Source organism: Macaca mulatta, chromosome X (genome assembly GCF_049350105.2).
Source record: "Macaca mulatta isolate MMU2019108-1 chromosome X, T2T-MMU8v2.0, whole genome shotgun sequence".
Taxonomy (NCBI): Eukaryota; Metazoa; Chordata; class Mammalia; order Primates; family Cercopithecidae; genus Macaca; species Macaca mulatta.
In genome coordinates, this window is record NC_133426.1 from 46,611,274 (window position 1) to 46,637,106 (window position 25,833).

Here is a 25,833-nt window from a genome sequence, read left to right on the forward strand (position 1 = left end):
TTTGCCTGAAGTTATTGATGAAGGCTTCACTACGGAGGGTTTGGGGAAAGGTGGGGGTCTGGCTCGGTGAGCCCGAGTCCCAGCCCCGCTACAGCCCCGCCCAGATCTGGCAGAGCCGTGGGCGAACCCAGGCGGGCAGAAAGGCGGGGCGGGCGGCTGCCAAGTCGGCCAATAGGCGGCTCTCCGGCGGCTGAGCGGAGAGGGCAGGGGCGCAGTCAGTAGCACCCCCGCCTTCCAAGTTTCCCCTCGTGGATGCGCGGCCCCGCGGCTCTGCTCCTCCCGGCACACAGGGGCCGGGAGAGGCCACAGGAGCGGACCCAGGACGGGATTTCTGAGGAACGGGAGAAAACTGGCGCCCGACCCACTCTGGCGGGTCGGTGAACGATGAAGGGCCGGCGGCGGCGACGCCGAGAGTACTGCAAGTTCGCGCTGCTGTTGGTGCTGTACACGCTGGTGCTGTTGCTCGTCCCCTCCGTACTGGACGGCGGCCGCGACGGGGACAAGGGCGCCGGGCACTGCCCTGGCCTGCAGCGCAGCCTGGGAGTGTGGAGCCTGGAGGCGGCGGCGGCCGGCGAACGCGAGCAGGGCGCAGAGGCGCGGGCCGCCGCGGAAGGGGGCGCGAGCCAGTCCCCTCGATCCCCAAGCAACCTCAGCAGCGCTGTCGGGGAGGCGGTGTCTCGCGAGAAGCAGCACATCTACGTGCATGCCACCTGGCGCACCGGCTCGTCCTTCCTGGGCGAACTCTTTAACCAGCACCCGGACGTTTTCTACTTGTATGAGCCTATGTGGCATCTATGGCAGGCGCTGTATCCGGGCGATGCCGAGAGCCTGCAGGGCGCGCTGCGCGACATGCTGCGTTCGCTCTTCCGCTGCGACTTCTCCGTGCTGCGGCTGTACGCACCGCCGGGGGACCCCGCTGCGCGCGCCCCGGACACGGCCAATCTTACCACGGCCGCCCTCTTCCGCTGGCGGACTAACAAGGTCATCTGCTCGCCGCCACTGTGTCCTGGCGCGCCCCGTGCCCGAGCCGAGGTGGGCCTCGTCGAGGACACCGCCTGCGAGCGCAGCTGCCCACCCGTGGCGATACGCGCCCTGGAGGCCGAGTGCCGAAAGTACCCGGTGGTGGTCATCAAGGACGTGCGCCTGCTCGATCTGGGCGTGCTGGTGCCCCTGTTGCGTGACCCAGGCCTCAACCTGAAGGTGGTGCAGCTTTTCCGCGACCCGAGGGCGGTGCACAACTCGCGCCTCAAGTCTAGGCAGGGACTGCTGCGCGAGAGCATCCAGGTGCTGCGCACCCGCCAGAGAGGCGACCGCTTCCACCGTGTGCTGCTGGCGCACGGCGTGGGTGCTCGCCCCGGGGGCCAGTCTCGCGCGCTGCCTGCCGCACCGCGCGCCGATTTCTTCCTGACCGGTGCGCTCGAGGTGATCTGCGAAGCCTGGCTGCGGGATCTACTTTTCGCGCGCGGTGCGCCCGCCTGGCTACGGCGCCGCTACCTTAGGCTGCGCTATGAGGACCTGGTGCGGCAGCCACGCGCCCAGCTGCGCCGCCTGCTGCGCTTCTCCGGGCTGCGCGCGCTCGCAGCGCTCGACGCCTTCGCGCTCAACATGACTCGCGGCGCGGCCTATGGCGCCGACCGGCCCTTCCACCTGTCAGCGCGCGACGCCCGCGAGGCGGTGCACGCCTGGCGCGAGCGCCTGAGCCGAGAGCAGGTGCGCCAGGTGGAGGCCGCCTGCGCTCCAGCCATGCGTCTGCTTGCCTACCCTCGCAGCGGAGAGGAGGGCGACATGGAGCCGCCCAGGGACGGGGAGACGCCGCTGGAGATGGATGCCGATAGCGCCACGTAGCCTCCCATCCCTGTCCCCGGCACGGATCCGGGTAAGGTGGCCCGGGGCAAGTCAGGGACCGGGACTGGTCTTCCGGGAGCCTGGAATGGCCTGGGGATGGGAAGTGTAGAGGGGAGGGTACCATCCTGGATCCCATCCTGTCAGATCAGGTTCAAGAGGATGGGAAAGTCCTGCTCGTAGAATTTGGTAGATTCATCGGAATCTCCAGCTTAGCCTTGCGCCTCCTTAGAGGGAGATCCCGAGATGAGAGAGGATATTTAAGCGTGACTGAGGTGGAAGCCAGGTCTCCGCACTCCCATTCCCCGGTATGAGGTAGGAGGTTTCAGAGGGCTGAGGAGAGTAGAGAAGGCTTGAAATAGTCATAATGAACCGTGAGACTGGGATTTGACATGTGGAGTATAGGATTTCGGAAACCGTTTGAGGTTGATGATTATGGAGTTATCTTGATGCCAGTTTGTCCTGTAAGGAGACTTTGCAATGGTGTTTATAGGCACAGAGAAAGCCAAAAGCAGAGAGTTTGGTGGAAAGGCGTTGATTCTAACCCTGCCTATCCCTAATCTTTCTGTTTCGTTTTTCTTCTCTGTTTTATGCGCAGGCTCCAGGGCTTTTCTCCTGAGTTTCCAAGCATGCAGGCACAGTCAGGCGGCTCTTGCAACACTTCTTGCATATTGTGTGTCGCAGGCGCTTGTGTAGTGAATAGACTTGCTTTCCCCTGGCTCATATGCGCCTCTCTGTCTCCCCTCCCCCTCCTTCCCTCTCCCATTTCCCCTCTCCCTCTCTTCCTCCACCTCCCCCTTCCCCTCCTTCTCTCCCTTCCCCCTTCTCCCTGTAGCTGGCGTTTGCAGGATATATGACCATATCCCATTCACATCAGCTTCCTCTAGTGTCGACAAGACCTCAGGGGTGGGTGTCCCCCACTCCACCCCATCCGTTTGACAGATGGTGCCTTCAATTGGCAGTAGCAGTTTGTCACTGCAGGAGGAGCTTTGTGAAAAGACACTGCCCCCTCCTTTTTGTTGTTGTTTTTTTCATTTTTGTTTTTTTCTCTGCATATCTGAAGATGCTAAAGTGGTGCTGAAACAGTCTCAAGATGTGTTCTGTGTGGGTCAGTGTATGGCCTGAGGGAAGGGTTTGCTCTGCACAGTGCTGACCATAGGAGTCAGTGACATGGGAGTGTGTTTCCCGAACTTTGTGTGAGTTGGAAGGGTGCCGCCTTCTGCGCTGTGCAGTCAGTCCAGAGGAGGAGGAAAAGCAGTGCTGGGTGGGCGGAAGTGAGTTAAGTTTCCATTCATTATTTCATAGTGTAATTCAGCATTCCCCTGAGATGAAGCTCTGAGGACAAACGTTGAAGATATTAATGAAGAGGGACTTTGTTGTTGTTACAGAACCAGGGTTTCAGAGTGATTTCAGAAGCTGGCTAACTAAGTTTTCTCCCAGTAATCAAATAGTTTTCTTAGTCAGTTTCTGTAATTGCTAGGAAGTCTGTGTTCTTTCCTGATATCCAGAGTGTTGGAAGGTAAGGCACAGGGTGACTTGTCACATCTTAACAAAAACATCCTTTCATCTGCTGATCCTGTATTTACAGATGCAACAGTAATTGTCCCTAACCCTTCTTCACAGGCCTCAGGGAACTCCTCCCCTGGGCGAATGCTGTGCATTTATGGCTTTAAGACATGACAATCTCCCAGAAACTTGTGCTTTTTTTTTTTTTTTCATTTTTACTAACATCTGTTTGAGTACTGGCTGGGGTGAAGCATTAAAGAGAATAGAGAGGAGGGTAGAGGACAGTCTTTGCCCTCTAGGAAGTTAGAGTCTGTGTGGGTGACAGTGACTGTGAGGGAAGACACTGGTGTTGCTGTTTGGAAGGCCGACAGGGTTTCCTTTGCAGGGCTGCAGGGACATCTGGGAGCAAGCTTTAGGCTCTTCCAGACTTTAGTGACTGAGTCCTTCGTCCCGCATTGGGCACTTACCACCAATCAGTGGATTGATTACAATGCTTGTATTCTTGGTTCCTAGGAAGATAACGTTACTGCCGACACACTGATGGGTTTTCCAAAAGTTTGTCACGCTCTACTCTAGAGAAGGGAGGAGGAGAAGGGAGGAGGATGGATCCTTACCAAAGGGCTATGTGTCATGCACTGAGTTAGGCATTGTACATATATCATTATTTATACCAGTTTTCCAGATGAGGAATCTGAGACTCAGATAAGTAATTTGCCCAAAGTCATACCTGGGCTGGTGAAGGTGGAACAGTGTTTGGTGTTGGACTCCAGAGTTCATAATCTTTTCTTTTATACCTCACCTGCTCCCCGCCTTGGCATTCCCTGGCAGCACCCCTATACTCCAGCCAGGCTCGTATGAGGTGGAAAATACACTCAGCTTTATTACTAATATGTCCCAACCACTGAACAAATAAAATATCCCTGAGCTGCCAACAGTGCCTACACAGGAAAGCCGATGACTTTACAGCCATCCTCCCCACAGGGCATCTCAGGATGCCCTCGGCTCAACTGAGGAGAGAGGCCACATGTGAATTAACCTGAGTAACTTCTGGATGGTCCATACCCAATGGCCAGGATTTGGCAGTGAGGGAGTCAGTGAAGTTTTTTCTGGTCTGGGTGAGGGCCGTAGCACCCTGAACCAAGTCACCAAGGACCTAGGCCCTTTCTCTCTTTTACATCTTGGCTTTTATTCACCAGCTTATCTTCCCACTGGCACAAGATGGTAGCCACAGCTCCAAGCATCACATCTTCACACAATGACACAGGGTTATTAAAATACAGAAAGGAAGGAAGCTATCTAGCCGGTTAAGGGTGGAGGGGTTTTTCCTCCTGCCATGCTCTTTTTTTTTTTTTTTTTTTGAGAGGATGCTATCACTCTGTCACCCAGGCTGGAGTTCAGTGTTGTGATCTTGGCTCACTGCAATTTCCTCCTCCCATGCTCAAGTGATCCTCCCACCTCAGCCTCCCAAGCAGCTGGGCTCACAGGTGCATACCACCACATCCACTCTGTCACCCAGGCTGGAGTGCAGTGTCATGGCTCACTGCAGCCTCAACTTCCCAGGGTTAAGCAATCCTCCCACCTCAGCCTCCCAAGTAGCTGGGACTACAGGTCAGGTGCACACCACCACTCCATCTCATTAAAAAAAAATTTCTTTTGCAAAGATTGGGGATGGGACGGGGAGTGGGGGCTCTCACTGTGTTGCTCAGGTTAGTCTCGTACTCCTGAGCTCAAGCGATCTGCCCGCCTTGGCCTCTCAAAGTGCTGGGATTATAGATGTGAATCATTGCACCCAGCCTTGATAAATTATAAAACCTTTCCCAGAACCCCCTTTACCAACTGACTTCCCTTTACATCTCATTAGCTAAAACTGGGTTACACAGCCTGTCCTAGCCCAATCATTGGTGAAAGGGAATGGGAGCATTGTGATTGGCTTAGACCAGCGGTTCTCAGCCGTGACTGAACATTACATTCACCTGAGGAGCTTTTTTATTATATTTTTTGAAATGCCAATGCCTGAGCTCCACCCCGAGATTCTGATTTAAGTAGTCTGGAGTGGAGTTCCCAGACCCAGGCACTGGGATGTTTGAAAAGCTCCCCAGATGATCCTACTGTGTAATCAAAGCTGAGAACCTGTGACTCGGACCAGTCATGGTTCATCCCCTGGGCCAGATGGGACCAGATGGCTGCCACCGGAACAAGATCAGGATGGGGAATAAAGGGATGTCAATGAGCACTGAACTGCTTGCTACAGTAATTTATGTGAAAGAACTTGGAGCTATGAAGTGCCAAGCAGATGTAGAGTGTTATTATGGAAAGGGGAAAATGTCCTCAATTATACACGGGTCCATTTATAACCCTCTCACGTGCCTTCAAATGCTTTGTTGTCTGTAGCTCATTATCTAATAATCCATCATTGTACACTATCCACCACTGTTCTGAACAGACTGATGTGCTATCCTATCCTTTTCAGTATGTCTCCGTTTAATGTCTGCCCTTGGTAGGTCCCAAGGTTTCACCCCGCTAGGCACTTAAGGCACCTTGATCTTTGCCCTTGACATGACGTATGTATCCTTTGAAAGAAATTAGGAAAGAATGCAAACACCCTGTAATTTGAACCCTAACAATTGGGAAGCTTTCTTTCTAAGGAAATCATGTAAACAGAAAAAGAAATGATCAACCACCACCAAATCATTTTGAAAGTCCTTCTATTTTAATCAGGAAACTGAGCCCTAAACATTTTATATAGGCTTATGTATAAATATCACTGAGGCCAGGTGCAGTAGCTCACACCTGTAATCCCAGCACTTTGGGAGGCTGAGGTGGGAAGATCGCTTGAGGCCAGGAGTTCAAGACCAGCTTAGGCAACATAGCGAGACAACCCCCCACCTTCTCCACAATTTTTTAAAAACTAGCTGGGGGTAATGGCGCACATCTGTAGTCCCAGCTACTTGAGAGGGTGAGGTAGGAGGATCGCTTGAGCCCAAGAAGTCGAGGCTGCAATGAGCTATGATCGTGCCACTGCACTCTAGCCTGGATGACAGAGCGAGATCCTGTCTCAAAACATAAACAAATATCACTGAAAAGTGAAGCTGTTGCTTACACACAGACTGCTAAAGAATGGGCTTTTTTTTTTTTTTTTTTTTTTTGAGACGGAGTCTTGCTCTGTTGCCAAGCTGGAGTGCAGTGGTGCAATCTCGGCCCACTGCAACCTCTGTCTCCCAGGTTCAAGCAATTCTCTTGCCTCAGCCTCCCGAGTAGCTGGGACTACAGGTGCGTGCCATCATGCCCAGCTAATTTTTTTGTATTTTTAGTAGAGATGGGGTTTCATCATGTTGGCCAGGATGGTCTCGATCTCTTGACCTCGTGATCCACCCACCTCGGCCTCCCAAAATGCTGGGATTACAGTCGTGAGCCACCGCACCCGGCCCAGAATGGGCATTTTTGAAACATTGCTTCTATATAGAATTTCTCATTCAATAAAATTTCTTCAGACTCCTAATAGAATATCAACCTGGGTGCTAGGTTTGAGCCAGAGAACTGGAAGTTAGGATGGTGTGTGTGTGTGCACGTGCATGTGTGTGTGCACATTTATAGGTACCTGAGTAGCAGGGCTGCAATAAGGTGTGAACAATTTTTCAAAACACATCCATGTCCAAATCATTATTGCGCCTTGTGAGGTTAATGCTACCTTTGATCAAGGCATTCTCGGAGCTCCCATTTGGGCCTGCCTTCCCTGGCAGGACCCCTCAGCTGATGGATATGGTGTTAAGGAAAAGTCAAGACCTGTCAAGTCTGATGAGTGAACAGGGAAGGAGGCTGGTCCTACAAAGCAAGGGTGGACATAAAGTAGTAACAGTCGTTCCTTGCTTTCTATATGAAGTCAGTTTTTGAATTTTGGCATGGGAACCCAGGCATCAGGGCCTGCCTCTCCTAGTTACTACTTAATTGACCTTTGGCAAGTCCCTAAACCTTTTCAGCTTTAGTGTTCTTACCAATAAGAAGAGGAAGTCAAATTAAAAGGATTTCCAGGCCAGGCGTGGTGGCCCATACCTGTAATCTCAGCACTTTGGGAGGCTGAGGTGGGTAGATCACTTGAGGTCAGGAGTTCGAGATCAGCCTGAGCAACATAGTGAAACCCCGTCTCTACTAAAAATACAAATATTAGCCGGGCGTGGTGGCGGGCACCTGTAGTCCCAGCTACTCAGGAGGCTGAGGCAGAAGAATCACTTGAACCCTGGAGGCAAAGGTTGCAGTGAGCTGAGATTGCGCCATTGCACTCCAGCCTGGGGGATAGAGCCAGACTCTGTCTCCTAATAATAGTAATAATAATAATAATAATAAATTAAATAAGGGCGGGGTGCAGTGGCTCATGCCTGTAATCCCAGCACTTTGGGAGGCTGAGGCAGGTGGATCACGAGGTCAGGAGTTTGAGACCAGCCTGACCAACATGGTGAAACCCTACATCTACTAAAAATACAAAAATTTGCTGGGCATGGTGGCACGTGCCTGTAATCCCAGCTACTCAGGAGGCTGAGGCACGAGAATTGCTTGAACCCGGGAGGCAGCGAAGGTTGCAGTGAGCTGAGATCGCGTCACTGCACTCTAGCCTGGGCGACAGAGTGAGACTCTGTCTCAAAAAAAAAAAAAAAAAAAAATTGTAGAAATAATATAAGCATGTAGTAAAAATATAATTTTTTTTTTTTTTTCGAAGCAGACTTTCGCTCTTGTTGCCCAGGCTGGAGTGCAATGGCATGATCTCGGCTCACCACAACCTCCAACTCCTGGGTTCAAGCAATTCTCCTGCCTCAGCCTCCCGAGTGGCTGGGATTACAGGCATGCACCACCACGCCCAGCTAATTTTGTATTTTTAGTAGAGACAGGGTTTCTCCGTGTTGGTCAGGCTGGTCTCGAACTCCTGACCTCAGGCGATCTGCCTGCCTCAGACTCCCAAAGTGCTGGGATTACAGGTGTGAGTCACTGCGCCCGGCTGAAAATAGAATTTAACAGGATAGAAGTTTATAAAATACCTGCCAGTCTCACTTCCTAGAAGCAGCCACAACATTTCTTGTGGTATATGTCTAGAAATGTTTTATACAAATTCCAGCAGAAAAATATACACAAATGGGATTGAACTCTATGTATTGTTCTGCACTTTTTTCACTTATTGCTTTGGAAATCTTCCCGTTTCATCTTCTTTTTAATAGCTATATTGTATTTCATGGTAGGAATGTATTATAACATATTTAAGTAGTTCCTGGTTCCATACTGTAGGGCATTTAGTTGTTATAGTTTGGTGCTCTATTTCATTGCATTTCTAGTAGGGTCCTTGTATTTGCATACATGTGAGTGTATCTGTCAGAAAAATTCCTATAGCAGAGTGACCTTATATAGCAAAAGGTATATGCTTTGTACATTTTGAGAGGTAATGTTCTTCAAAGCCAGCCAGCATTCACTACCACCAGCAATTTCTTGGAGCTTCTGTTTCCCAGACTTTCAACAACATGGATTTGATTTCATTTTTTCATCTTGGCCAGTTTGATGAGTGGAAAATTCTTGCCGCTGGCATCCTGGCTCTCTCTGACCCTACAGTTCATCTCTGATGATGAGTGATGGCCTCATACTTTGGGTTGTAGTCACTAAAACACCAAGATGAAGTCAACTTCTTAGCCCTTCTACAGTCCACATGTATTTGGAGAGTGTTATTTTTGTGATTATTTTGAAGAAATGGATACATTGTGCTACAAAAATTATCCCTTTAGAAAAACCACACTTCCACAGGACATCAAGGTTCTTGTTCTGGTGGCCGTCTTCTGGTACTGTTGCAGGGGATTGTACCTATTGACTCGAGCATCAACAATTTGGGGACCCTATCACTGGGGAAATCAGGCTGATTTTAAATAAGGTTTAACCATTCATACATTTTCTCTATATTCCTGAGAGCCCTGTTTGTGGTCTCAGCAGGGGAAGGGCAGAAATGCCCATTTGCAGTTTTTGAGGCAGGATTCAGACAGTTTTCTAAGAGGGTTTTTTTTTTTTTTAAAGTCTTGGCAGAGATTTTCTTCCCATGAATACAAATGTAATATAAATAGTTGGGAGTGATGCTTTTGAGAAACATTTACAAACAGCTGGTTTAACATTCTTCAGTATGCTTTGTCTCAGCCTGCCCTCAGCATGAACGGGCCAGAAAAGAATGAAACAAAAAAAAACTAAACTGGCCTCGCTTTTTTTGTGTCTGATTTTCCAGCTGAACAAGGTGACTAATAAATGAAGCCCTCTGTTTGTGAGGTCTCCTGGCTCCTCAGCCTCTTGCTTCATAGTGGAAATAAAAGGAGCTTGCTCTATTGAAAGGGACATTTCTGCTGAGGTGCAGTATAAGATAAGAATAGTAGGGACTAAGAAACAGCTCTGGCTCGAATTCAAGTACACAGGCAAGTGGGAACTGTTTGGGAATTGAATAGGAAGCAGTTTTAATTGGAGAAAAGTTGTGGAGCTCAGCGATGTGTCTCTAATTGGAATCCTTCAGCTTTGCTCCCCAACCCCCTTGGCACCCTGGCACCAAGCCAGTGGCCAGGTCTGACATTTTCTGCAGCTGACCTGGTTCATAATTAAGACCACCCTGCTGGATGCTGAGAATAAATTAGAGCATCAGCTGATGATAAATATTTTTTAAATTTTGTTATGGATACATATTTGTACATGTTTATGGAGTACATGTGATTTTTTTGTTACAGGTACAGTGTGTAATGATCAAGTCAGGGTATTTGGGGTGCCCATAACCTCGAGTGTTTATAATTTTTATGTGTTAGGAAGATTTCAAGTCCTCTCTCCTGGCTATTTTGAAATACACCATATATTGTTGTTAACTGTAGTCACCCTACTTTGCTATTGAACTTAGAACTTCTTCTAGCTAACTGTATGTTCATACCCATTTAACCAATCTGTCTCCACGCCAACCCCTGCACCCTTTCCAGCCTTCTGGTGATCACCATTCTATTCTCTACCTCCGTGGGATCAACTTTTTTAGCTCACATCTGAGTGAAAACATGCAATATTTGTCTTTCTGTGCCTGGCTTATTTCACTTAACGTAATGACTTCCAGTTCTTCTGATGGTGAATATTTTTAAATTCAGAGATTAAGAGGCTGTGAAAGAGGGCCACCACATTTGATTTCAATGATGACTATATTCTGTGCCAGCAGATTCCCCTCCCATGAAATGGACGGGAACAGGAAGAACTTTGCTGTAGAGTCACATTCTGAGAATAGCCACTGAGGTAGACACGTTTTGCTTATGGAATCGAAGCCCTTTCTGGAGTGTTAAAAGGTGCCTTGGCTGGGCGCAGTGTCTCACACCTGTAATCCCAGCACTTTGGGAGGCCAAGGCAGGCAGATCACCTGAGGTCGGGAGTTCAAGACCAGCCTGACCAACATGGAGAAACACCGCCACTACTAAAAATATAAAATTAGGCCGGGCGCGGTGGCTCAAGCCTGTAATCCCAGCACTTTGGGAGGCCGAGGTGGGCGGATCACGAGGTCAGGAGATCGAGACCATCCTGGCTAACATGGTGAAACCCCGTCTCTACCGAAAATACAAAAAATTAGCGGGCGCTTGTAGTCCCAGCTACTCGGGAGGCTGAGGCAGGAGAATGATGTGAACCTGGGAGGCGGAGCTTGCAGTGAGCCGAGATCACGCCACTGCACTCCAGCCTGGGCAACAGAGCAAGACTCCGTCTCAAAAAAAAAAAAAAAAATATATATATATATATATATAAAATTAGCCGGGCGTGGTGGCACATGCCTATAATCCCAGCTACTCGGGAGGCTGAGGCAGGAGAATCGCTTGAACCCAGGAGGCGGAGGTTTTGGTGAGCTGAGATCGCACCATTGCACTCCAGCCTGGGCAACAAGAATGAAACTTTGTCTCAAAAAAAAAAAAAAAAAAAAAAAGTAAGAAAAAAAAGTGCCCTGAAGATGCAGGGTACTCTCTGGGCCAGTAGTCCAGTAAGAAGTAGAAGTCTGGCCTGAAATCCAAATGCCTAGAGGGAGTGCTTGTTTGATTAATATCATTGGGTCATGGTATCCAGCAGGTTGGAGACCAGGAAGCCAACCTAACTGAAGGTCTGAAGCGTGTAGTTCTGCCCTGAAATAGAACATCACAGAAAGCTTTGTAAGGCATGCGGAATGCAGCCATGATCAAGACTGTGAGTTCTTCAGTAAAGACGATGAAGTGAGGAAAGTTATAAGCAGCTTTAGGAGGGAACTCAGAGGCTAATTGAAGAAGTCATTATATCCAGACAGATAAGGTAGACATTAGGAAAAATTGTACCAGAGCTTTGAGGTCACTTTTCCCATGACTGACACCATACTTTCTCAAAAAGGACTCTTTACTGCCTCAGAGAAATTATAGGAACAGCAAGCCAAAAATGCTTAAATCAACATATTTTAAAAATAGGGCCAACTGGCAACCAGCCAAGAACTGACATGTGTTAAATATACAGATTTTAGAAGTAAGAGGAGTAGATCTGTCTCTTGCTATAATAAAGAATATCACTAACATGGATGTAATAAAGGAATACAATACATTTTTCAGGCTCTGCAAACAACAACAAAAAATTTCCTGTTTGTTGTCTTTCTGCACCCTCCTACTTTCTCTTTCTTTTCTTTTTTCTTTTCTTTTCTTTCTTTCTTTTTTTTTTTTTTTTTTTGAGACAGTCTTACTCTGTTGCCCTGGCTGGAGTGCAGTGGCGTGATCTGGGCTCGCTGCAACCTCTGCCTCCCGGGTTTAAGCAATTCTTGTGCCTCAGCCTCCGGAGTAGCTGGGACTACAGGCGTGCACCACCATGCCCGGCTAATATTTATATTTTTAGTAGAGACGTGGTTTCACCACGTTGGCCAGGCTGGTCTCGAATTACTGACCTCAGGTCGTCCGCCCACCTTGGCTTCCCAAAGTGCTGGGATTACAGGGGTGACCCACCACTCCTGGCCCACCATTTTCTAGCTGCTAGGAATTACAGAGGGCAATTTTGCAAAAATGAGATGATTGGCCAAAACGTACACATCCCTCACAAAGAATAACAAAATTCCTAACATTATTGAGTGCCTTTTAAAATAATTTTACTTCATATTTATTTACGTATTTATGTATTTATTTATTTTTGAGATGGAGTCTTGCTGTGTTGCCCAGGCTGGAGTGCAGTGGCGTGATATTGGCTTAATGCAACCTGTGCCTCCTGAGTTCAGGCGATTCTCGTGCTTCGGCCTCCAGACTATCTGGAACTACAGGCACCTGCCACCATGCCTGGCTATTTTCTTTTGTATTTTCAGTAGAGACAGGGTTTCCCCATGTTGGCCAGGCTGGTCTCGACCTCCTGACAAGTAATCCGCCGGCCTTGGCCTCCCAAAGTGCTGGGATTAGAGGGGTGAGTCACCACACCCAGCCATTTTTATTTTTCAACAGTCAAAGGGGAAGAGAAATATCTGAGCTCAGGAAAGATCCTTGTCTTGATCCTAGGTGCGGCAATCTCCAGCAATCCTGTAGACTGGCCTCCATGATCCAATGTCCTATGCCAACACGAACCTGCTCTAGGCCATGGAGCCACTTGACTCCAACAAGACCATGGACAAGAAAGGCTAGGAAAGGGTGGAACAAACATACGGCCTCACTCTGTAGGGAGAGATACCTGCAGTGATGAGCTAGAGTTTGGCTGGTCCATAGATTCTGTACACTGACTAGCCATTCTAACCTGGGAATCTTAAAACTGATCAAGGGCAGAGAATGAGCCTTCCTGGGTAGTCCCAGTGTAGGGGTAGGGACACTTCAGCTGCTCATTTGACTGATAAACCCTGGGGACCAAATGGCAGCCTGAATTGCAGATCTAAGCTCCAGGTCACTTCCAGCTCTGTGCTCTCCCAAATCCCTTCCACCCTCAGTGGATCGCAAACATCTGCAGGTGACCTGTCCAAATATATATTATCAAATACTGAGTCAGTTCCTTTATTGGAGTTGGGAGCAACTTTACTCACAAAAGCAATTAGGTATGCCAACTAAATTTATATCTTGGAGGAGCTCAATGAAAGGAAAAAACAAAAGTCAACTAGGCAAACTCAGCTGTTTACAAGTTTTATGAATACTGGTTTGGTGTGCATCGATGTGTTCTCAAGTGAGCTCAAAAGTTTGGGAAATTTTTAGCTGGGGTGTGGGTATCATAAAACTGGAGAGATGTTATTACCTTATTCTTTTCTAGAGTAAGAGGAAAAATAATGCCCATTTAATCTTTGTACTGGCTGACTATGGGCTTGAATGACTCACATGGATTCAGATTTTACATTGAATTCCTCCCACGGTGGGAGGTAACGGCGGGAGTGTGTGTCTCTTCAGCTCTCCACTGGGGCCATCCAAGTCCAGGCAAGTACTAGTTTCTCCCCTCACTCCCCAGTCCAGACTTTTGTCTTTTTGTTTTTGTTTTGTTTTGACTCGGCCTGTTTCTTTTTAAACCTGAGTGGAGAGTTGTTTCAAGTTGAATACCACTGAAACTGTTATTGACTAGTGCAAGTATAAATAACTAGCACCCCATGCCACTGTCACATATATTTTTCAGATTAAACGTCTGGAAATTATGAATAACACTTAATGCTGTTCAAAGTACGTTTCCAGGCTATCTAGGGGTACAGTTATATTAGCAAACTAAATGTCTCCTATTACATTTTGCTTTGGAGTCACAATGAGGGAGTGTACTTCGAGATTTCTGCTATTTCAAATATTATTTTAACATGATCCCTAAGCAGCTCCCTTAAAAAACAACTTAATGGTGCTATTGTTGTAAACATTGTCACTCATTTCCGTTTTCCTTGGCACTGTAGTTGCTAATTTGAAGTGAAAACAGGAAGGTTAAGAAAGCTTAACCTGGGTTAACAGATAAGCTTAGATATTAACATCATCCACAAAGTGTGGTTTCAGTTTAGGATGCTGGGAGAAGACCCCATAAGGACACAGCCCTTGCAAAAGATGCTCAAGCCCTTCCTCAGCCCATTTGTTCTGGAGGTGGTCCAGGAGGAAGGCTGTTACAATAGGCTGGAAAGTCATCCAGCCGGTGATAACAGGAGCTGCTGAATACCCGGAAATCTCAGCTCTCTCAAGTGCTAAGCGCCAGCACCAACTTTTAGCATCTGTGAAGGAGTTTTGGTGGTCAACCCAGGGTGCCTCACCTGGCGCAAGTGTGTGGGCAGGGACAGGATACCTCGGAGTCCAGTCACAGGCATGTACGTTCTGGAGGCAAGACCAAGAAAAACTTGAAAGGAAGAAAAGCAGGCCCAAATTGACAAACGCAATTCAAGGAGTAGAAATGAGGTCCCCGTGCAAGTTCCCAGATTCATTTGGGAGGCCCTCGGCTCATTACCTGACCTGAAATGGGGGGCACAGGAAGGCCACTCAGAGAGCTAGAGCCGGTTGCAAGTTCATTTGCTTGAATCTTCTGTTCTCTAACTTTAAAGCCAGCAGGAAGTTGATTCATCCCCCTCCCCCTTCCCGGCTTCAAAGATTGAAGAAAGTATGATTAAAATGCTAAAAGCGTGTCTTCCTGAGTTATTCTGCTGTAGCCCCAGGAGCCTCAGCTGAACCAACTGCTTGCAATTCAGGCTCCATAGACCCAGAATGAACCCAGAATGAAGTTTCCCTTTGATGGCAATAAGGCTATTAGTAGGTCAACCAGCTGCATTTAGGGCCTGGCTGGTCATTTAAACACTGAAGGGAACTGTAGCAAAGGAGATAAAATTACACCCAACTCATTGGAGTATGACTTTCAATCTTTAAATAAATAACCCATGCTTTTTTTTTTTTTTAAGTGAAAGCCAATTCTTGAATTATTTGAATATTGAGGAATGACCTCACACTTCAATGTCACATATTTTTTTTACAAAAAACCTTTTATGCGTGCTTTTCAAAACAATGGTGTATAAAAACCTTTGTAATTCTTGAGATTAACTGCATGAAGACAGTTTCTTTATTATGAATTTTCTATTACTACAGGATAAGTCTTTAAATAGTTCTGACTTAGGAATAAACAGAAGGGTCTATGATTGTTTCAGGTGATACAGAGAGTAGCAAACATTTTTATTCTCCCCAGATTCTGGGCAAGTGGAAACAGCTGTAACCAAGAAGTTTAGCAGCTTAAAATTTAATTTTTCCTTGTCAGACATCTAGCAGCTGAAAAAAAGGACAAAACTAGCTACTTGGTAACTGCAGCTGGCTGGTAAACTGAGGGTTTGGATTCTAAATATTAACCCAAAGATGAATATTTCATTGCTCCATATGAACAGGGCCCCATAATATTAAGAAGAGTTGGGATCTGGATTAAGAGTGAATTAAATTCTTCTTTTTTTTTTTTTTTGAGACGGAGTCTCGCCTGTCGCCTGGGCTGGAGTGCGGTGGCCGGATCTCAGCTCACTGCAAGCTCCGCCTCCCGGGTTTACGCCATTCTCCTGCCTCAGCCTCCCGAGTAGCTGGGACTACAGGCGCCCGCCACCTCGTCCGGCTAGCTTTTTGTATTTTTTTTAGTAGAGACGGGGTTTCACCGTGTTAGCCAGGATGGTCTCGAACTCCTGACCTCGTGATCCGCCCGTCTCCGCCTCCCAAAGTGCTGGGATTACAGGCTTGAGCCACCGCGCCCGGCGTGAATTAAATTCTTAATCCTTGTGCTTATGCCTGTAATTCCCGCACTTTGGGAGGCCAAGGTGGGCAGATTACCTGTGGTCAAGAGTTTGAGACCAGCCTGGTCAACATAGTGAAACCCCGTCTCTACTAAAAATACAAAAATTAGCCAGGTGTGGTGGCGGGCACCTGTAATCCCAGCTACTCGGGAGGCTGAGGCCAGAGAATTGCTTGAACCTCGGAGGTAGAGGCTGCAGTGAGCCGAGATCGTGCCCCTGCACTCCAGCCTGGGTGACAGAGAGAGACTGTCTCAAAAAAAAAAAAAAAAAAAGAAAGAAAAAGAAAAAAAAGAGTGAATTAAATTCTTAATCCTCTATTTAAGATACTGGGGACTTAAGAGTTTGAGGAAACATCACACTAAGAATTCATGGACATGTTTATGTTTTAAACACAACCAAAAATATTGAGAAATGGTAGGAAATTAGCCAATAGTTTACTTAGGGTCTACTTGGGAGCTACAGGTCTCATGAAGGTGTACGTCAGAACTGGAAGATATATAAGCATCCCTGACCTAGTTCAGGGACATTCAGGAACTAGAGGCCAACATGGGGGGATAGGAACCCATTCCTAGTATGCAGAAAGAAAGGGCCTTGTGAGGTCGCCCTGCCTGAATTAGCGGTACTTCATTTAAGTTCTTCAGATACCCCGGCAGCAGCAATAGTTCTTTCAGAGCACACATCTCTCCTCCCCTCACCTTGTACTGCCAGCGATTCAATAAAAAATATAAACCTGCATGAAAAGCAGCCTTTTGGGTAGATACAAAGATTTTTAATAAAAGGATATAAAAGATTGCTTATGGGTACAGAGGTTGGGCTGGTAGTACTCTCTTTAAGTTTGTTGGGAAATGGGATCTGACCTGGCAACATTTAGCACTTGGTTAAGTCATTGACAAAATCATCCTGAGTTACTGCCAAGTTTGTTTCTGGGTCTTTAAAGCAACCCAAGTGAAGAGCTCAACACATTGCACAAAGAAACAATGCCATAGATTTTTTTTTTTTTTTTTTTTACTTTTTATTTTGAAATAATTATATAGGCCGAGTGTGGTGGCTGATGCCTTTAATTCTAGCACTTAGGGAAGCCAAGGTGGGAGGATTGCTTGGGCCCAGGAATTCAAGACCAGCCTAGGCAACATAAGGGCATCCCGTCTCTACAAAAAATAAAAAATTAGCTGGGTGTGCCTGTAGTCTTAGCTACTCGGGAGGCTGAGGTGGGAGGATCACTTGAACCCAGGAGTTTGAGATTGCAGTGAGCTATGATCATGCCACTGCAGAAATAATATACTCACAGGAAGTTGCAAAAACAGCACAAGAGGTCCAGTGTACCCTTCACATAGCTTCCCCCAAAGGAACACCTTATATGTAGATCAATATCAACACCAGGAAATTGACACTGGTGAGATCTAACAACAGACCTTTTTCAATTTTCAGCAGTTTTTCCGTGTACTCATTTTGTGTGTATGTGTGTGTATAGATCTGTGTAATTGTATTATATATAGATTTGTGTAAACACCACTACAATCAAGACACAGAGCTAGTCCATCAACACAAAAAAACTCTCTTGTGCTACCCTCATTATCATTACATACCCTACCCTGTCCCACCCCTTTCACTGGCAAACACTAATCTGTTCTCCATCTCTAGAATTGTGTTATTTCAATAATGTTATATAGATGGAATTATATAATATTTAACCTTTTGAGATTGGCGTTTTTCACTCAGTTGTAATCCTCTGGAGATTCATCCAGGTTGTCTTGTTTAATAATAGTTTGTTCTTTTTCATTGCTGAGTAATATTCCATGGTATGGTTGTACCAGTTTGTTTAACCCTTCACTCATTGAAGGACATTTGGATTGTTTTCAGTTTTTGGCTATTACAAATAGAACTACTATGAATATTTGTGTATGGGTTTTTGTGTGGACATAAATTTTCATTTCTTTAGGATGAATGTCCAGAAATGCAATTGCTGGATCGTGTGGAAGTGTGTGTTTAGTTTTATGAGAAACTACCAAACTGTTGCCCAGAGCAGCTGTACCCTTCTATGTTCCCACCAACAATGTCTGAAAGATCAAATTTTTCTGCATCCTCACAGTATTTGGTATTGTCACTATATTTCATTTTATTTTTATTTTATTTTTTTGAGATGGAGTCTCACTCTGTCGCCCAGGTTGGAGTACAGTGGTGCAATCTCAGCTCACTGCAACCTCCACCTCCTGGGTTCAAGTGATTCTCCTGCCTCAGCCTCCAGGGTAGCTGGGATTACAGGGGTGCGTCACCACACCCAGCTAGTTTTTGTATTTTTAGTAGAAACGAGGTTTCACCATGTTGGCCAGGCTGGTCTGGAACTCCTAACCTCAAGTGATCTGCCCGCCTCAGCCTCCCAAAGTGCTGAGATTACAGGTGTGAGCCACTGCGCCTGGCCAAGATTTGTTTTTTTAAAAAATATATCTTTTTACTTTGATTTTACTTTAAGTTCTGGGATACACGTGCAGAACATGCAGGTTTGTTACATAGGTATACATGTGCCATGATGGTTCGTTGCACCCATCAACTCATCATCTAGGTTTTAAGTCCCGCATGCATTAGGTATTTGTCCTAATGCTCTCCCTCCCACTGCCCCCCACCCCCTCAACACCTCAACAGGCCCCGGTGTGTGATGTTCCCCTCCCTGTGTCTATCTGTTCTCATTGTTCAGCCCCAACTTATGAGTGAGAACATGTGCTGTTTGGTTTTCTGTTCCTGTATTAGTTTGCTGAGAATGATGGTTTCCCACTTCATCCGTGTCCCTGCAAAGGACATGAACAAGATTTATTTTTCAAGAGTCTTTTAACGATTCAATTTTTTAGTAGTTATAGGACTTTTCAAATGACCTGTTTCATATTGGGTGAGTTATAGTAGTTTGCTTTTTGAGGAATTGGTCCATTTCATCTAAATTGTCAAATTAATGGATGTTGTTTTTAGTAATTTTTTTTTTGGCCTTTTAATGTCTGTAGCGAGAACCCCTGTTTCATTGTTGATACTGGTAATGTTTGTCTTCTCTTTTTCTGTTGTCAGTCTTGATAGAAGTTTTTTGTTTGTTTGTTTGTTTTGTTTTTTTGTTTTGTTTTGAGACAGGGTCTTACTCCCATTGCCCAGGCTGGAGTTCAGTGATGCAATCTCAGTTCACCCGCCTTCCGGGTTCGAGCAATTCTCCTGCCTCAGCCTCCCAAGTAGTTGGGACTACAAGTGCTCGTCACCACACCCAGCTACTTTTTGTATTTTTTGTAGAGACAGGGTTTTGCCATGTTGGCCAGGCTGGTCTCGAACTCCTGGCCTCAAGTGATCTACCTGCCTTGGCTTTCCAAAGTGCTGGGATTACAGGCATGAGCCACCATACCTGGCTGATAGAGGTTTTTTGATCTTTTCAACGTACCGGCTTTTTGTTTCATTATATTTTCTTGATTGTTTTTGTTTTCAGTTTTACTGATTTCTCCTTTTATCTTAATTATTTCCTTACTTCTGCTTGTTTTGGGTTTTTAAAAAAATCATCCAGTTTCTTGAGGTAAGTACGTAAATTATTGATTTGAGATCTTTCTTTCTTTCTCATGTATCTAGTGTTACGCATTTTTCTCAGCTTCACAAATTTTGATGTTGCATTTTCATTCAATATGGTTTTATTTTCAATGAATTATGTTTAAGTATGTTCTTTAATTTTAAAATTTCTGGATAATTTCCTGCTATCATTCTGTTATTGACTTCTAGTTTGATTACACTATGGTTATTTAATTTATTATTATTATTTCAGTTTTTAAAACATTTGTTCAGATTTGTTTTGTGGACCAGGATAGGTTCATGTTGTGAATGTTCCATGTATGCCTAAAAATAATGCGTATTCTACTGTTAATAGGTGGAATGTTCTATAAATGTCAGTTCAATTCTATTGGTTGATGTTACTGTTCAGTCTTTCTGTATCCTTACTGACTTTCTATCTAGTGAGTCTATCATTTGTTGAAAGAATGGTGTTGAAGTTTTCAACTATAAATATAGACTTGTCCATTTCTTCTTTCTGTTCTTTCAGTTTTTGCTTCAGGAAATTTGAAACTCTGCTATTTGCTCTGTACATATTTAGGATTGCTATGTCTTGTTTGTAGATTGACTCTTTAAACCTTATGTAACATTCTTCTTTGTCCTTGGTAATTTTCTTTGCTCTGAAGTCTGCTTTATCTAATATTAATATAGCTACTCTTCCTTTCTTTTGATTGTTTGTATGGCGTATCCTTTTCAGCCTTTTACTTTCAACCTACCTCATTGCATTAGAAATTAATAGTAATGTTTTTAAATCCATTTTGCCAATCTCTTTTAGTTTATATATTTAAACCATTTATATTTAATCTAATTATTGATATTTTGGGACTTCAATTTGATTTCTGTTTGTTCCCTCTGTTTTTTATTCCTTTGTTTTCCTTTTCCTATCTTCCTTTGAGTTACTTGAGCATTTTTTAGAATTTCATTTTATCTGTAGTGTTTTTGAGTGTATCTCTTTGTATGCTTATTTTAGCGGTTTCTTTGAATTATACATAACTTATCACAGTCTACTGGTGTCAACATCTTACTACCTCCAGTGAAATGTAGAAAACTAATCTCCATTTAGGTTCCTTTATCCTGCCCCTTAAATAGCCTCTTAAAAATTTTCTCTACATATATTGAGAACCATATCATACAATGTTACTTTGCCTCAACCATCAAAAATAATTTTAAACACTCAAGAGAATAGTCTATTAAATTTATCATATTTTACCTTTTCCGTTGTTCTTTCTTCATGTGTGATATTTCAAGCCTCCTTTTATCATTTCCTTTCTCTGGGGAAGAACTTTAGCAATTCTTTTATAAAAGTTCTATTGATAAAAATTATCTTAGTTTTCTTTCATGTGAAAATGTCTTATTTCACCTTCATTCCTGAAGGATATTATCATGGGATATAGAAATCTGGATCGAGGCTGGGCACTGTGGCTCACGCCTGTAATCCCAGCACTTTGGGAGGCCAAGGCAGGTGGATCACTTGAGGTCAGGAGTTCAAGTCCAGCCTGGCCAACATGGTGAAACCCCGTCTCTACTAAAAATACAAAAATTAGCTGGGTGTGGTGGCGGGTGCCTATAATCCAGTTACTCGGAAGACCAAGGAACGAGAATCATTTGAACCCAGTAGGCGGAGGTTGCAGTGAGCCGAGATCACGCCACTGCACTCCAGCCTGGGCGACAATGAGACTCTGTCCAAAAAAAAAGGAAAAAGAAAAATCTGGATTGGCAGATATTTTCTTTCAGCACTTGAAAACTGTCGTGTCACTTCCTTCTGACCCCCATGCTTTCAGATACAAAATCCGTTGGCATTCATATTGTTGTTCCCATAATTAATGTGTCATTTCTCTCTAGTTGCCTTCAGGATTTTTTTCTTTGTTTTTGCTTTTCTGAAGTTTGAGTATGCCATGGCTTGGTGTAGATTTCTTTGAGTTTTTCTTCTTTGGGGTTTGCTCAAGTTCTTGAATCTGTAAATTTATGTCTTCTGCCAATTTGGGAAATTTTCAGCCATATTTCAAGTAGTTTTTCAGTCTCTTTTTCTGGAACTTCGATGACATGCATGATAGATCATTTATTATGGTTCCTCAGGCCCCTGAGGCTCTGTTTATCTTTTTTTAACTCTATTTTCTGTTGTTCAGATTGGATAATTTCTATTGTTCTATTTTTAGTTTCACTAAGTCCTTACTCTATCATCTCTATTCTGCTATTGAGCCCATCCAGTGAGTTTTTCAAATTTTCATGATTGTATTTTACAGTTCTACAATTTCCATTTGGTAGCTTTTTAAAAAACTGTATTTCTTCACTGAGAATTTCAATTTTTTCATTTGTTTCAAGTGTGTTTGTAATGGCTAATTGAGGATGTTTATGATTGCCACTTAAAATCTGTTTCAGATAATTTCAACATCTGTGTCATCTCAGTGTTGGTATGTATTAGTTGTCTTCTCTCATTCAAGCTGACATTTCCCTGGTTCTTGGTTTGACAAGTGCTCTTTGTATTGTCCTGGACACTGGGAGAATTATCTTATGAATCTCCAAATGTTACTTAAATCTTCTATTTTAGCAGGCCTCCACTGACACCACACTGGTGGAGAAAGGGGCACATCACCTGGTTACTGCCAGGTCAAGGTGGCAGTCCAGAGATCCTGGCTTCCCACTAGGGCTTTGCTCACAGGAGAGGGGAATTTTTTTTTTTTTTTTTTTGCTTGGTTTCTGTCTTTTTAGAGTGAACCTTTTCCTATCCTTTGGCTAGAGGTAACAGGCTTTTTTCAGGGCCTTTTTGTGTGTGTCTCTCACAATTGGCATTTCTGGCTTGCTGGCTTCTTTAGCACACAACATTCAGGATATAGAGGCGGCAGAAAGAAAACTCAGGGTCACGGTATTCCTCAGTTCCCAGTCAGTCGGCCTTCTTCTCTCCACCCTTCAGACTCTTATCTTTGTTTTATACATAATATTTGGAGTTTTTAGTTATACACTTTGTGGGAGGAATAAGGAGAAGTGCATGATTCCATCTTGTCAACTAGAAGTCAGCCCATCTGGCTAGGCGCAGTGGCTCACATCTGTAATCCTAGCACTTTGGGAGGCTGAGGCAGGCAGATCACCTGGGGTCAGGAGTTCGATACCAGCCTGGCCAACATGGTGAAACCCTGTCTCTACTAAAAATACAAAACTTAGCTGGGCGTGGTGGTGCATGCCTGTAATCCTAGCTATTCGGGACGCTGAGGCACGAGAATCGCTTGAACCCGGGAGGTGGAGATTGCAGTGAGCCGAGATCACACCACTGCACTCCAGCCTGTGTGACAGAGCTAGACTCTGTCTTTAAAAAAAAAAAAAAAGTTGGCCCATCTGGAAATTGGTTTTTATTAAAGACTGAAATTTGACATGGTGTCTCTTTCTTTATGTAAGTAACCTGTGTGGAGGCTAAAGTAACTCCATCTTGGATGCTAACCCACCATGTTGACTTGTGATTAACCTTGGTTCCAGGAATGCCTCTGAGATTTCCAGTTCATCTATTGTTCCTTGTGTAAGAGCACATCCTTACCATAAATTCTGCTCTTAGATCAAACTGCTACTCATTTCCTCTGAAGCACGTGTACCTTTTCCTTTGGTATATAATCCCTGGGTCTGGGGGTGGGGGCTAATGGCGTGGAGATCTACCTGCTTTGTAGCTGCTCAAGACCATACTTCTGTCCATAAGTTCCCCGATAAAATCATCCTGTGATGACAAGCTGGACTTCTCTGCCTCCTTCTTTGGTTTCTCAGCCCCTTCTGAGTTTGGGGGTCACTTTGCATATATAGCCCTTTAATGAAACGTGTACTAGCAAAATACTAAAGATTTATAGAAAGAGGCGGGGCACAGTGGCTCATGCCAGTAATCTCAGCACTTTGGGAGGCCAAGGCAGGTGGATCACTTGAGGTCAGGAGTTCGAGACCAGCCTTGCCAACATGGTGAAACCCTGTCTCTACTAAAAATACAAAAAATTAGCCAGGTGTGGCGGTGCACGCCTGTAATCCCAGCTACTCAGGAGGCTAAGGCAGGAGAATTGCTTGAACTCAGGAGGTGGAGGTTGCAGTGAGCTTAGATCATGCCACTGTACTCTAGCCTGGGCATGAGTGAGACTCCGTCTCAAAAAAAAAAAAAAAAAAAAAAAAAAAAAAAAAAAAAAGACTTATAGAAAGGCCTCAAAGCATTTATGAAATTAGCTTTTCCTTAATGCTTAGTGTGACTCTTTATTGCACATTTTAAATCATCTTGAAACTGCCTTTCCCAAACTTTGCATCAGTAGTTCTATTAAGCTGATGGACAGTTTCACTCCATTAGAAAATGTCAAATTTGGTACACATCCAGGATCAGAGGAAGGATCACAGGAGAGCAAGAAACTGGTGACAGGACTAGTACAGACACACTGGAGTCAGCCCACTTTCCACTGCTCACGTAGAGTGACACAAGCAATGTGTTTAAATGAAAGAAGAAAAAGTTCAGGTGCCAAAAAGGTAGAAAGCTGGACTCACTGCCTATCTACAGCCTCAGTTGTATAGAATTGTCAGTTGCTGTTGACATTTTGCACATATGAACTGGTACATGAGTGAAGAATGGATGGGTACATGGTTGGTGCCTAAAGGTATGACTTCAATCCCAATTCCTCCCACACGCTACCCAGAAGGTTCCAGAAAGCCCTGTTCTCCTCAGCAGGTGCTCCACAACAGCAGCTACAGAAAGCACAGCCATGCTAACAGAGGCCCCTCAGATTTTTCCCATCTTCACCCTCACCCAATGACCTCTTGGGTCGTTTTCTCCTGGTCTGTCTTCACAAACCAGAAATGATTGATACTGATTCGGTATGGGTTTGGAAGATGATAGGTTTCTGATTTAAAAGGACTTATGTTGTCAGGGTCCAACAGACTTTCTTTCTGGGGATTTCTGTGTTCTGAAGTTCAGACATCCTTTGTTCCTTCCCTTCCAGGTCAGTCACCATGAACCAGGGCACTCGGCATGCTGCCTCAGCACTGGAGAAGCAGCGCTGTGGAGGCAATCTGTCACACTGTCAGACTCTGGGAGTTGACTTGCTACCAACTGCTGTGCAATTCTGCTGAGCAGGAATATCATGAGCTGTTCAATAATGACAGATGCATTGGTTGAGATGAAGTTTCCAGTAAGGAAGTGACAGTGCAATGTGGATATTTATGGCCGTAAAATAGGAAGAGCTTAAGTTCCCAGGCTGAACCTGCCACTGCTGGAGCCATTTCATTTCAACAAGGCGTCCTCACAACAAAGAAGAGATGTGATTTGGTACCATTTCACATCAGCAGGTGTCTGGACGAAAACATCAATGTGAATAAGGGCCAACTGCAGTCCTGTCTATCTTGATTAAATTACTTAATATCAAATAATAGGTCTGGGCAGTATTGTTTTTAACCTGACTCATCCGGCTGTCCTTCAAATAGCTCCGTCTACCCAGAACCGACTTTTAAAAAGTAATTTTTCTCCCTGGGCTGGGAGAACCCTAATGAACTGAAACACATTTTTACTTTTAAATTTTTCTATCTGGTGCTTTTGTAATTATACTATTAAATGACTTTGGAGTCATGTTAATGACAGGATGTGTTTTGTTTGGATGCAGTTCAATTGCATGGTTTGGGTAAAAGCTAGTCTACATACAGAGGAATATGAAGACTGTGGAAGAAACTGTATATTGGGTTTAAGAATTTCAGCAATTATCCAGTAGGAACCTAAGTATTAAGCTGCAATGTCAAATCCACTTGCTTCAGTCTTACTAGTTGATGTTGCCAACAGTTGGTAATGCCTTTTTCAGGATTCTACATTCAAAGCCTGTTAAAGATGGTTACAGGCAAGGAGGAGTCACAGGCAGAGGCTAGATTTAAAGTATATCTTTTAACCCCTAATGCACATTTTAGAAAGTCTTAAAAATCTGTTGCTGTGATTTTTACATCCTTTTTTTTTTTTTTGAGACAGAGTCTTACTGTGTCACCCAGGCTGGAGTGCAGTGGCGCAATCTTGGCTCACTGCAACCTCCACTTCCCAGGTTCAAGTGATTCTCCTGCCTCAGCCTCCCGAGTAGCTGGGACTACAGGTGCGTGCCACCATGCCTGGCTAATTTTTGTATTTTTAGTAGAGACGGGCTTTCACCATGTTGGCCAGGCTGGTCCTGAACTCTTGACCTCAGGTGATCCGCCCACCTCGGCCTCCCAAAGTGCTGGGATTACAGGTGTGA

General features: G+C 45.0%; 1 protein-coding gene and 1 long non-coding RNA gene across 2 annotated transcripts; one reads left to right on the forward strand and one right to left on the reverse strand.

Annotated features, from left to right (window-relative positions):
• Positions 1-216: 216 nt before the first annotated feature.
• Positions 217-24,711, forward strand: CHST7 (carbohydrate sulfotransferase 7). Its single transcript, NM_001265790.1, is given in 2 exon segments — positions 217-1,876; positions 24,565-24,711. A coding segment is annotated over 1 exon segment (1,461 nt). The 5' UTR covers positions 217-384; the 3' UTR covers positions 1,846-1,876; positions 24,565-24,711.
• On the reverse strand, positions 19,000-21,827 carry LOC144338584 (uncharacterized). Its single transcript, XR_013412825.1, has 2 exons — positions 21,271-21,827; positions 19,000-19,169 (listed from the first exon to the last, which is right to left on the reverse strand). It is a non-coding gene; the product is annotated as an uncharacterized LOC144338584 (long non-coding RNA).
• Positions 24,712-25,833: the final 1,122 nt, after the last annotated feature.